Source organism: Stegodyphus dumicola, chromosome 2 (genome assembly GCF_044657685.1).
Source record: "Stegodyphus dumicola isolate Sdum_Otavi_A_Nest chromosome 2, ASM4465768v1".
Taxonomy (NCBI): Eukaryota; Metazoa; Arthropoda; class Arachnida; order Araneae; family Eresidae; genus Stegodyphus; species Stegodyphus dumicola.
The window spans coordinates 225,385,428-225,397,433 of NC_140769.1; the positions used below are offsets into that span (position 1 = coordinate 225,385,428).

The following is a 12,006-nucleotide window of genomic DNA, read 5'->3' on the forward strand; positions in this document are numbered from 1 at the left end:
ATACAAACAGGAGTATTTTAATTTTCCTGAGTAAGTAAACTTTTTATTTTGAATTCTAACATTTAATATGATTTTCTAATAAAATGCACACATTTAATGATAAAATTATAAATAAATAATTTACATAAAAACAAACAAATTTCAGTGTAAATATATAGGTATAGATATACATTCTTCTCATATTAGTTTTCAATCAAAAATTGAAAATGAATAGTCATTTTTATCATATTCTGTAACAAATATTGAATCAGAAAAGATCACAACACATTTTAATTATTTCAGAAAAACTCTTTAATTAGTGTCGCAAGAAAAAACTTTACGATAAAATATTCTTCTTGACAATGGCAATAATTTCCATTATGTATATTTTTTCTATTTTTTATAAGTTATGAAAGAAAAACATATCTATAAATACATTTTGTGGCACATTTACTTTATAAATAGTTTATTTAGCATCCTTTCACATATATCCTGTTTAACACGTAAGAAAACTAAAAATTCATGCCAACTTGAAACATCATGCTAAAATAGGAATTTTGTGAAGGAAAATCAAAGTTCTTCACAACTGTTCTAAAAATCATACTTCTCTTAGCTAAATTAGTGCAAATATTCGTTGAAGGCATATCCAATGCTCTAAAAAGAAAGGCAGTAATTTATATCATTCTCACCTGCCTCTTTCAATTTATTGGGTATATTTCTGGGAAGTATTTTCTACATATACTACCTAATTTCCATCTCCTTTTTTTTTTTTTTTTTTTTTTTTACTTAATACAAATTTAGTACGTTAAGAACATGTGGAAAAATACATCTATATCGACTAAATTTTAAATACGCTGTGCTCCAATACAAAAATTTCATGCTACATAATAATACTAACAGTTTCTGTAATTTTTTTTCCAATACCTGAATATGAATTTAAAACTATAATTGTAAGCTGGAAAAAAAACCAAAATACTTCAACCTCCTACGAGAAAAAAAAAAAAAAAAAGAGGGGAAACTGCTCTTTCAAGTATTTTTAATAAACTTCTTGGAGCATTTAAATTATTACAACAAAAATCTTTTTCTTAATCAAAAAAAATCTTGTATTAAAATATAGTTAAAATCTGATATATTTTAATTACAGTTACTGTCAAACAGAAATAATTTCTGCATGAAACTTACAATCAACATTTCACAAAATTAAAAATAATTATATTTAAAATGAAATCTTAAAATAGTTTTATATTTCTTTAAATTATAAATAATTACACAAAAAGTAAAATTTTACTTATCGTGAAATAAAATTTCTCTGCTGTAAGTTACTGTAAAAACTTTCTTCGCTTACTATAAGAAGTCAATAAAGCAAGCTTTTCTCCCTCGAAAATATTTAAAACATGATAATAACAATATTAAATAAAACTTTGAAAAGAAAATTACTTAACTCTGACTGTAAATTATCATTCTTCAAACAAATGCACATATACAAGACTAGGAAATGCAATCAAAACATTAGTGCTGAAGACAAACATTTTATCACAAAAGTATTACAAAAAGGAAATGAATTTTTTTTTATTTTGTATGTACCAAGGGTGACAATATTTAAACACATCTTTAATGCTGAATTTACATACAGTAGAAGCATGATTTAAAAGTCAGAAGATAAATTTATTTTCAGGATTTAAAACTTCCATAAAAAATTTCACTGTAATATAATATTCACCTTCTTAGATATAATTGAGATCAATCTTTTTAGCTATCGAGCAAGTAATCATTAATTATAATTGAAAACAGAATTATTTATTTAGGATTATAATATTCACATAGTTTTAATAAATATTCATAAAATATATTATTATTTTGCATACAAAATACAATACAAAGTTTACGATTTAATATTATAAAATAAGAGAGATGCACTAAAAATGCCCATTACAGGAATTGTATAAACAGGCACATTATGGAGTTTTTAATTTTCATTTTTGACACATCTTAATTTTGTATAGTAAAAACATCTGCTACTGGAAGTGAAAATTGGAAATTATCTCTCAAAGTAGTGACTTACATCACATTTGGAAACAATACATTTTGAAAACATTTATAATAAATAGATTAAATGCAAGTACAGTGTATGCAAAATTATATAGATTATTTATAAATTGTAACCACATATTACAATGAGAAAATAATTTTGAATAGTCTTTTATTTTCTGTCTTGTAAAAACACTTAATTATTTTTTTAACTTCCAATCAGTCAATTTCTGTTGTTGGTTGGCAGTTGTGACACTATTGTAAACTGGTTGTAATTTTGGTGTTATTTTGAATAACTGTATGTTCATATGATTGCAAATTTGATTACAGACTATTGTACAATAGTGAAGTAAATCTGCAACTGAATACACCTGAAAAGAATCACAACAGCTTATAGTTAAGTGGATAATAATTAAATTTATATGTATATAAATCATAAGCAAAAAAGGTTCTACATCAATAACATCATAGTTGAATAATAATAATAATAATAATAGTGTGTTACTTTACATTTTGATTCACCTTTATTTTGTTCGTTTAAACAGCAATATCTGGCCATAAAATACTTTTGTTCTCTGAAAAAGAAATCTGTCAAAAGCCACAGACCTTTCCATAAAAGTCAATGCCAATCAAAGACTGAATTCTGCCTAAACATTTATAAAAAAAAAAAAAAAAAAAAAAAAAAAAAAAATTAATTAATTAACCCCCTTGCCAAATTTTTCAGTTCTGCAAAGGATTTTTTACTACTTCCAATAATGAAGACATACTTGACCTAGAAAAAAGGATTTCAAAATATACTGGAGGGAGATTTAAGGGATTATGGCAAATTATTTCAGAGATGTCAGCTAAAGAAAGCAATGCAACAGCCGAGCAATAAAATCACTAAATACTGGTAGTTTGATGAAGGTTCTATTCCAGGTAAGCAGGCTGGTTACGTGGGCAGTTTCATGGTTTTCCCCATGTGTAACATAGATACAAGATAATTTCTCTTACAGAGCCTTCCATGAAAGCATCCTTCTCTTAGGCAGATAGACCTTTTGCACTTTGCCACAATTAAATAACCTGAACCCTAACCTAACCCAAGGAATGCCATATCAAGGTCTTCTAAAAAAAAAACTGGTTTATATCATGCCAGCCATGAAAAAAACATCCAACCGAGTTGAAATATTTATTATGTGTCTAATATATATGACTCTTTTTTAGGACGCATCATTTAAATGGCAAATGAGTTTTATTTATATTACATATATGAGAAAACCATCAAAACTCCATTTTATCGGCTTGTTCAAAACCTGAGAAATAAAAATATTAACAACTTTTTTTCAGTTAAACCAAGCAGCTCGGTGTTCACACTGAGCCATTTGGTACGCAATGCTGATTGTTTATAACAGTAATACAAGCAGTTTAAATTTCATCTTAAAATTGCATGTGCAATATATTTTTTTCATTGTAATAAAAATAATACAACAGAAATCAGCTCAGCATTCAAAAAGCTCAATACATCAATTTCATTTCAAGTATTGCTAAATGTACAACAAAAATATTGAGTCCTCTGGAAAATTCTGCAGTTTTTCAAAATGTATTTTCTTCTAACTATTTTGTTACTGCTCATTAGGAATAAACTTGATTGAAGCAGATTTTAAATAAAGTCTTTCTTGCTCATGTTGCATAATTCTGGCATGTGCTGAGACATTATTTTTTTTCAGTGACATGCTTAGTTAGAATGGACAACTCAAATGCTCATTTTCATCATATTATGCTATTATTTTAAAAAAGGAAGAAATACTAGTCAGACTGCTCATAAAATTACATGCATACATAACTCTGTATATGGATGAAGTACTGTTTCTGATGATCCAATTCAAAAGTTGATTTGAGAAGCTGAAGCATGGAAGTTTCAGTCTTGAAGATGATGCCCGCTTAGAATAAAAATTCTCTGTAAAAGGATGTTGCTAAATATCTAGATTACAGAAATCAGCTCAGCTTCTTGAAATGAAATGCAGTTAACCGTCATAAAAATACCCTTGCAGTTAAATTTGAAAAACTTCTTTTACAGTCTTCCAGTTCAAGTAGTTCATAAAATATTCCCATTGTAAACATCAAACCAATATTTAATATTTCTAATGTTAGTCTTTCAGAAGAACAAGAGAGAATTCTAAAATATAATTTTAACTTCTCACAAACCTGTAAACCCTCGATTCCAAAGATTTTGGCTCCTATCAAAAAAGCTTTCAAGTTCAGTAAAGTTTCAGATTCACAGAAAGAAATGATTAGGCATCTTATCGCTCATAATGTGAAATTCAATAATAAACCTTTGAAACCAAATCTAACTGTGAGAGAAAGAGCTACAATGCCCGAAATTCATTTTAACCCAGATATTAGCATTTCAAAAGCCGACAAAGGTGGCCAGATAGTCATCATGGATAAAAACACTTACATCGATGGTGTCACTAAACTCTTAAACGAAGGACCATATAATCCGATCCCTAAATCCTTCACCTTCGGACCTGTCAAAAATAAAAACTGCGATCAAATCTTCACAAATCATTTCAAGCAACGTAAAACATTCGCTTATCCCATCTGTTGCGAATTGTGCCAGATTATATGCTCTTTCCCAAATTCATAAAAGTGGTATTCCTTTCCGCCCTATTGTATCAAATTTAGGTACTGCCTCATATCCATTAGCTAAATATTTAGTTTCTAGATTTTCAACTCTATTAGACAATAACATTTACACCATAAAAAATTCAATAGAGTTTGTAAAAAAGGTTAAAAACATTTCTCCTAGAAATTTACTCAGGTTTCTTTTGATATAAAATCATTATTCACCAATGATCCAGTGGAGAGTGCATTAAGATATCTAGAAACCAGACTTCGCGAATTTCATTTCTCTTGCATCGAAATTGATGAGCTAATTTCTCTCACTCAACTCTGTTTGAAACAAACACATTTTGTTTTCCAAAATAAATATTACAAGCAAACTGAGGGATTAGCCATGGGAAGCCCCCTCAGTCCCATCCTGGCTGATATCTACATGCATTATTATGAATCAAATTTGTTTGAAACTTTAAACTTCCTGGCATGGTTCCGTTACGTAGATGATACTTTTACCCTGTTTGAAGGTAATAAACATGATTTAAATAAAGTTCTTTCAACAACTCTATTGATCCTGCTATTCAGTTCACTTCTGAACTTGAGACTTGAAATTCTCTTCCATTTCTCGACATTCTGGTCACACGTAACACATCCAACTTCAGTACTACGGTTTACCATAAAGCTTCATCGGTTTGCCTTCCACCACACTTTAAATCATGTCATCCGACTAAACAAAAGTTAGCTTCATTTTATTTCTATGTTTTCCGTGCTCCTTCAAGTTTGCTCCTCTAAACTATCCCTTGATGAAGAACTAATTACTTAAAAGCAATAGCTATTGACAGGGGCTTTTCACCCAACATTATTAATTAAAGCAGTTAAAAAATTCTCATCTCAACACACTAAAAGGCACACTCTTGTTTTAGGAGATTATAAAAATTCTGCTGTCATTCCCTTCTTTCCATCATTTAGCTATAAAGTTGCACATATTTTGCAGAAATTTAACTTTCGGGTTGTTTATTCTCCCATCAATAAAATTCTGAGTTCCATACTCAAGGACCCCATTCCAGATATGAATTCCTGGGGTATTTATAGGATTCCTTGCCAGTGTGGTTTAATTTACATTGGCCAAACTAAGAGAGTCTTAAAATTTCATGTCAAGGAACATGAGGCATATGTTAGAAAAAAGGAAACACAGAGCATCTGTTGCTCAATGTTGTTGGTCCGAAAATCACACTTTCAATTTTTCTGCTGCCAAAATTATTCAAAAAACATCTTCCATTGGAGAACTGGATTTTCTAGATGCATTTCACATTAAAAAAAAAATCTTTCTGTTCTAGTTAACGATCCTAATTCCAATCCATCTTTGCCTTCGGCCTTTAAAGAAATTATGTTTTAGTTCTGGTTTCATCAACAGATGGCGCCATTTGCTTATTCTTGTCCAGGCTTTCTTATCTTATCTAATCATTATTTCCTATCTTGTTCATTTGCGGTTTTGCAGCTGAGGATGGTGGTTCAGTAAAACCATCAAAACTAGTCCTGTGAAAATTTTGAAAATATAACGCTGATTTTTGTTGTTTGACTTCTGAATCAGTATTTAGATTACAGTTCAAAAACTATCAGACAAACTAAATATTCCAAAAAGTACAACAGATTAAAGAAAATTAGGAGTGTAAGCCACTAAAAATATGTATAAGTGCCCCAAACTTTAACAGAGCAAAATATGATTAAATTTCGGCAGGTGATTCTTTGTTGAAAAGAAACAAAGAAATCCCTTTTTTGAATGGCTCATTGCTGGAGATGAGAAGTAGATACTATGAATAATGCCACAAGGAAAAGATCGTTGGATAAGCCAAAAGAACCTCCTTAAGTGACATGTGACATTGAGATGAGGGGCTGCATTGCAAAGAAAGTAATGCTTTGTGTATGCTGGGGCTGCAAAGGAATTGCTGCCACCAAAACAGACAACAAACTAACTGTTCCCAAATTGTAGTTTTAACAGTAGAATTTGAAGCAAAGTGACCAATTATTGAGGTGCTATCCACCATCATGACAATGTCCGGCCCCACGTTTGGATGGCTGTCAGACAAAGACTTGTTAAGTATGGCTGGGATGATTTCTGTCACCTCCTCCTGCATTCAACAGACCTTGCCCCCTCTGATTTTCATCTCTTCAGGTCACTTCAAAATTCTCTAAACAGCTTGAAGTTCACTTCTTTGCCGACTTTTAAACAGCACCTCGATAACTTCTTAATAAATAGACCTAATTACTTTTTCAAAAAAGGTATTTTTCAGCTGGCAAAGAAATGACAAAAGTCACAGAACAAAATAGTGTTGTATGTGACTGAATGAAATTTTCATGTTTTTGTACTGTTTCATTTGTATTTATCATAAAAAAAAAATTTCAGCATAACTTTCCAGATGACCCAATATATTTTAATGCATACATAATTCTAATTTAGAAATATGTTCTCTTTCCACAAAATGCTGCTCTTATATAGGGAAATATAACTGACATTTACATAAACAAGATGTCAAGAACACACATATATAAATAATAAGAAACATACAAATAGGATGTTTTTGTTGCAATCTTCACAATAGCCTTTGAATTTAACTAAGATAGATTTAAATAGTTCATATGTTTGAATCTACAGATTTAAAAGAAATACGATCAAAAATGTTGGTTTAATAATTCTGTATGCTTTTTGCTATTTTAAAATTGTTTTCAGTGTATTTCTGATACATAGAATCTCAAACTTGAAACAATATGACTCATAACATGATATGAAGAATCATTTCTTTTAACATACTTGCTGTTTAATGAAAAAATTAGAAATAGAAAAAAAAAAATGTTTCTATCTTTCCAAAACTACAATAAAATTAAGATTGTCAGGCAAAAATAATCAGATATAAAATTTAAAAAATAAATTAATTTTTCTTACCAGACACAACCATAAAACAATATATTCATTAATAAATGTGTTAAAGTATTGATTAAAAAACAGCATGCCAGGTCCTATTAAGATGGAATCAAAATAATCTAATTCACTTCTGGTCATGTGGGCAACCTAAAATAATAAAACATAATTATCCAAGAAAGATATAAAGTTATAACATTAATTATTTGAATATATAAGCAAAGCAATTTCATATCATTATATTTAAAATTTACAAGAACTAAAAGAAATATTATAAAAAGTCAAAGGCACACGCTTAGGATTTTGTAAAATCTGTTCCAGTTTATTAAATGTCTTCAAGTCTATTATTAGTTTTGGTAATACCTACCATAGTTGCTATGAAACTGAGTTTTCTTTTTCCGATTACTTTATTGTTAGTAGTAGTAGGAAGAGAGGGAGGAGGATTCTGCATAATGGTTTTAGCTTGTTTTCTGCAAATGAGCTATGTTTATTAATTTTATGAATCAATCTTCGAATTTTATCATAGTTATTGGCATAAAGACACTACATTTCACATACAAAAGCCATACTGAAATTAATGAGTAATGATTTTCCAGGAATTAAGTTTTTATTTTCTTACAGAAAAATACAATATATCTTAATCTACATTTATTTACTCTTCAACATCTTTTTTTTTTGGGGGGGGGGCATATATTTCCTCCACCTTTTTCAAAACTTGAAAATACTCTTCCAGTAAATTTTCCAATGGTTCACAGATACTGCTTGCACCACTTTGTCCTCCTTTGTCTAGTAATACTGTCCTTCAAAACTTTCTCAGAACTGTCCTTCAAAAAACGAAACACATGATAGTCAAAAGGTGCATGATCAGAACTGTAGAGAAAGTAAGGCAGAACTTCCCAATTTCCTTTTTGGTCAACTGAGATGTGTATTATCAAGTTGAATTATGACTTTCTTCCAAGATATTTATCTCACAATATTTTGACAAAGCTTATGAAGTGTTGCACAATATATCAAGTATTTATGATTTTCTCAGAATAAAAAATTTAAACTAGAATGCACTTCTTTGCATCCCAGAAAACAGTGTTAATAATTTCGATGACACTTGGCAGTTTTGGGGGGAGGGGGAAAACAGGGGTAGTGTAGAATAGTGCCATTCCATGTTCTGTCACTTTGTTTCCAGTTAAGTGATGAAAATTGCACTCATCACCAGTGTTCATTAACTGTCAGCAGTGCTATTTGCATATTTTTGCAGCAGTGCTATTTGCATATTTTTGCAGCAGTGTTATTTGCATGTTTTTGCAGCAGTGTTATTTGCATAAGTCAGCCATTAGCACTTGTAAGCCGAAAATAAATTTAACACCCTAAACTTGCAATCATTTCTTGCACTATATACTCTATATTAAATACAGCAATTATATTCATGACTTGTTTATCTTCTTTAATGAGGTCATCAACTCTTTCTGTGTTGCATTCAGTTAAAGCAACACTTGAACAACTGCTCTGAAGTTTATCTTCAATGCTTGTATTTCCATATTTAAAATGTTTAACTCATCTTCTAACATTGCTAGCATCTACATAGTTCTCAGAAAGCAACATGTTGTGACTCCAAGCATCATGTAATTTCTCAGAGAGCAAGGGTTAAAAATGGCTTCATTTGCAAACATACAAGATATAAATCATTCAAACTTTATGGCTATATGACCATTTCCTGATGTGCTTCTTTTGTTATCCAGTTCTTGCTATAAACAAACAAAGGCAATGATTATTTTATTTATGATGAATTGCTATTTAGATTCTACAATGAACTGATGAAGTTGTTACCAGAATGCTTTTGCTAGCTACATTCTGCAACAAATTAATTAAAATATTATTTTCCTCATTAGGCTAACTTTCATCTCTCTGGAGAATGCAAACAAACAAAACACATGTACCAGGAGGCCAATTAATGGATATTTCCTAGACATTAATTTAATATTTCTTAAAATACTTACTTCAACATACTGCAACTTTATGCTGCATCTCAATTAGAAGTTTTTCAGCCAAGAACAGTTTCTTAATAAAAAGATGCATTGATATATGGGAATTCCTGTATTCATTGTTACGTGAATAAAAAAGCATTCTAAATAATTGGATTGGAAGTGTTGGCCCAATACAATACCCTTCAAATTCTCCCAATATTATACATGTAGCTTTTTTCTGAGGGATCACACTTATGAAAAAATTTATAATTCACAAATTCTAGATAATGAAACTTTGCAGACAAAGATAGCAAAAGTATTTAAAGTGGTGTCTGAGAAGCCATTAAACACACGTTGCAAAATTACATATATCATCTGCTCATCAAACAGCGTATATCGTTTAGTACCTGAGCAAGATAACAAAATTTGTGATGCTACAAGATTTCTTAAATACTACATGATTCTGCCTTAAATTTAATTTGCATAATATTGTTATCCATTTTGATTGCATTGTTGTTTTTATGTGTTGTTGGAATATTATGCATTGACTTACTTAATGCTTTATTTATTTGTTGCTTTTGAGATAATTTTTATTTGTGGTCACATATTTTGTACATAAGCATTTGTTTCTTATATAGAATTGCAGATTTTTCAATTCTGAGTGCAGTAATATTTAAATTGGAAAAGTAGATCAAACAGAACATAAATTATATGCAAATATGCTCCTTATAGGTCTCGACTGTCAATGTCTCCCAAAGCTTTTAGAAGCCCATACGACAGGGTGATTATAATTAAAGTTGCGATTTCAAAATGCTCTAACTTTAAAACTACTGGTCAAAATGACTTGATATTTTACTAGGACAATTGCGAGGCAATGGAATTTTGTTTCGAAAGAGAAAAAAAAAAGTTCCAGAATGTACCGATAGATGGCGCTGTCGAGGTAATTTCAGGGAAAAGACCTAAATGGACTCATTAAACACAGGAATGATGTTAGCTGAAAGGAGAAGACAGACTTCAATGGTTTATGACAAATTTATTAGCAAAAAGAAAAGAATACATGTTTACAGTGGAAACAGCGACAGTGGCAAGTGAAAAGGTAAGCTTCATGAAACAAATACCTTATGATTAATGCATAAAACTTGTTCAATATGCCGTCCACCTTGTTCCGCTATAGCTGGAAACACAAAACTCCATGTTCCAAAACAGATTGCAGGGTATCTGTGCTGATGCTATAAATGTGGTGTGTGATGCTTACCTTCAAGTGGCCCAGATTTACAATCTTCCCGCTCTAAACAACATTCTTCTGGTATCCCCAAAGCCAAAAATCACACAAGTTGGAAGAACCTAGTGACCACACAGTTGGAAAATGATTCTGTCATTTCAAAAGCAAGATAACTCATTTGCAAGTGAGTGCACTCATTACAGAGCAAGATGCTCCATAGGACTTTACGTCCCATGCTGATACAGGGATAAATAAAAAGGGCTAGGTCATCCCTTTGTTTGACTCTTCGCCAACACAAGCCACATGGAGGGGGTTAACCAGAAGTAATCTGACGTGTCTGTGCTGCACCTGCTCTGATTTCGGGCGTTTAAAACTGTAGTTTCATTCAGTTGCAACATGATTTTCTGGAAGTCGCATATCCAAAATTAATATTAATCATACATACTTGTTTTCTAATAATTTAAATATTTAAAATAATTTGTATATATATATATATATATATAGTTTTCCTGTTAAATTCTGTATTGTAAAGTATCGTTTATGTAATATGTCTCCTTGTGCTGTAGCAACATGCCGTAACACTTATAGAAATACGAAAGGAAAAGATATTGTATATCATGCTCTCCCAAATGACAATTTACTTTTGACGAAAGAATGGATACATAAATGTCGAAGACAGGATTCTATTAATGTGAAAAACACAAGAATTTGCAGTGAATGAACGTTTTCGGTGCGGTGATTATGAGGATGACATGAGACATCGCTTGCTTGGATTGCTGCAAAAGAAACTGTTGAAATGCAATGCTGTGCCGAAAGCAAATTTATCGTGTGCAGTAAACAAAATAACACCAAGAAATCGGAGACAAGTGAAAAGAAAACTAATGCAGAGTGCTTTTGAAAGAGTTCAAGGACTAAGCCCAAAGAAAATTCATTTTGAGGCCAAAAATGGAATTTAAGCTGACAATAATAAATCAAATGTGAATGATTTTAAAATAAAACTCACGAATGACAATACCCTAAGTGACAATATCCCTGAATGCCCTAAGTGTAAAGATAAACAAGAATGCATTGATAATTTGAAGAACAAAATAATATCCTTAGAAAATTGTAATAAAATATTGAAAAATAAAGAAAAGAAAAATTTTAGAATGTTTGCTCAATGACAAAGAAGGTGGACAACATATAAAAAGAAAATTGCATTGGAAATTCAGAAATTAAAATCCCAAATAACGAAATTTAGGAAAAAACAGCACAGATCGGAGAATTTGTAAAAAGGTCTAAAAGATATTTTTACAAAGACACAGGTT

At 30.5% G+C, this 12,006-nt stretch overlaps 1 protein-coding gene across 2 annotated transcripts in view; it reads right to left on the reverse strand.

Moving 5' to 3' along the window:
* Window positions 1–739: 739 nt before the first annotated feature.
* Window positions 740–12,006, reverse strand: part of bbc (choline/ethanolaminephosphotransferase 1 bbc) — a 75,342-nt gene continuing 64,075 nt past the window's right edge. For both annotated transcript variants that reach the window (XM_085811821.1, XM_085811820.1), the window contains 2 exons: window positions 7,544–7,669; window positions 740–2,378 (listed from right to left, as the gene is read on the reverse strand). In XM_085811821.1, the coding sequence (XP_085667947.1) occupies window positions 2,208–2,378; window positions 7,544–7,669 (297 nt within the window). In that variant the 3' untranslated portion in view covers window positions 740–2,207. The remainder of the gene's footprint in view (window positions 2,379–7,543; window positions 7,670–12,006) is intronic.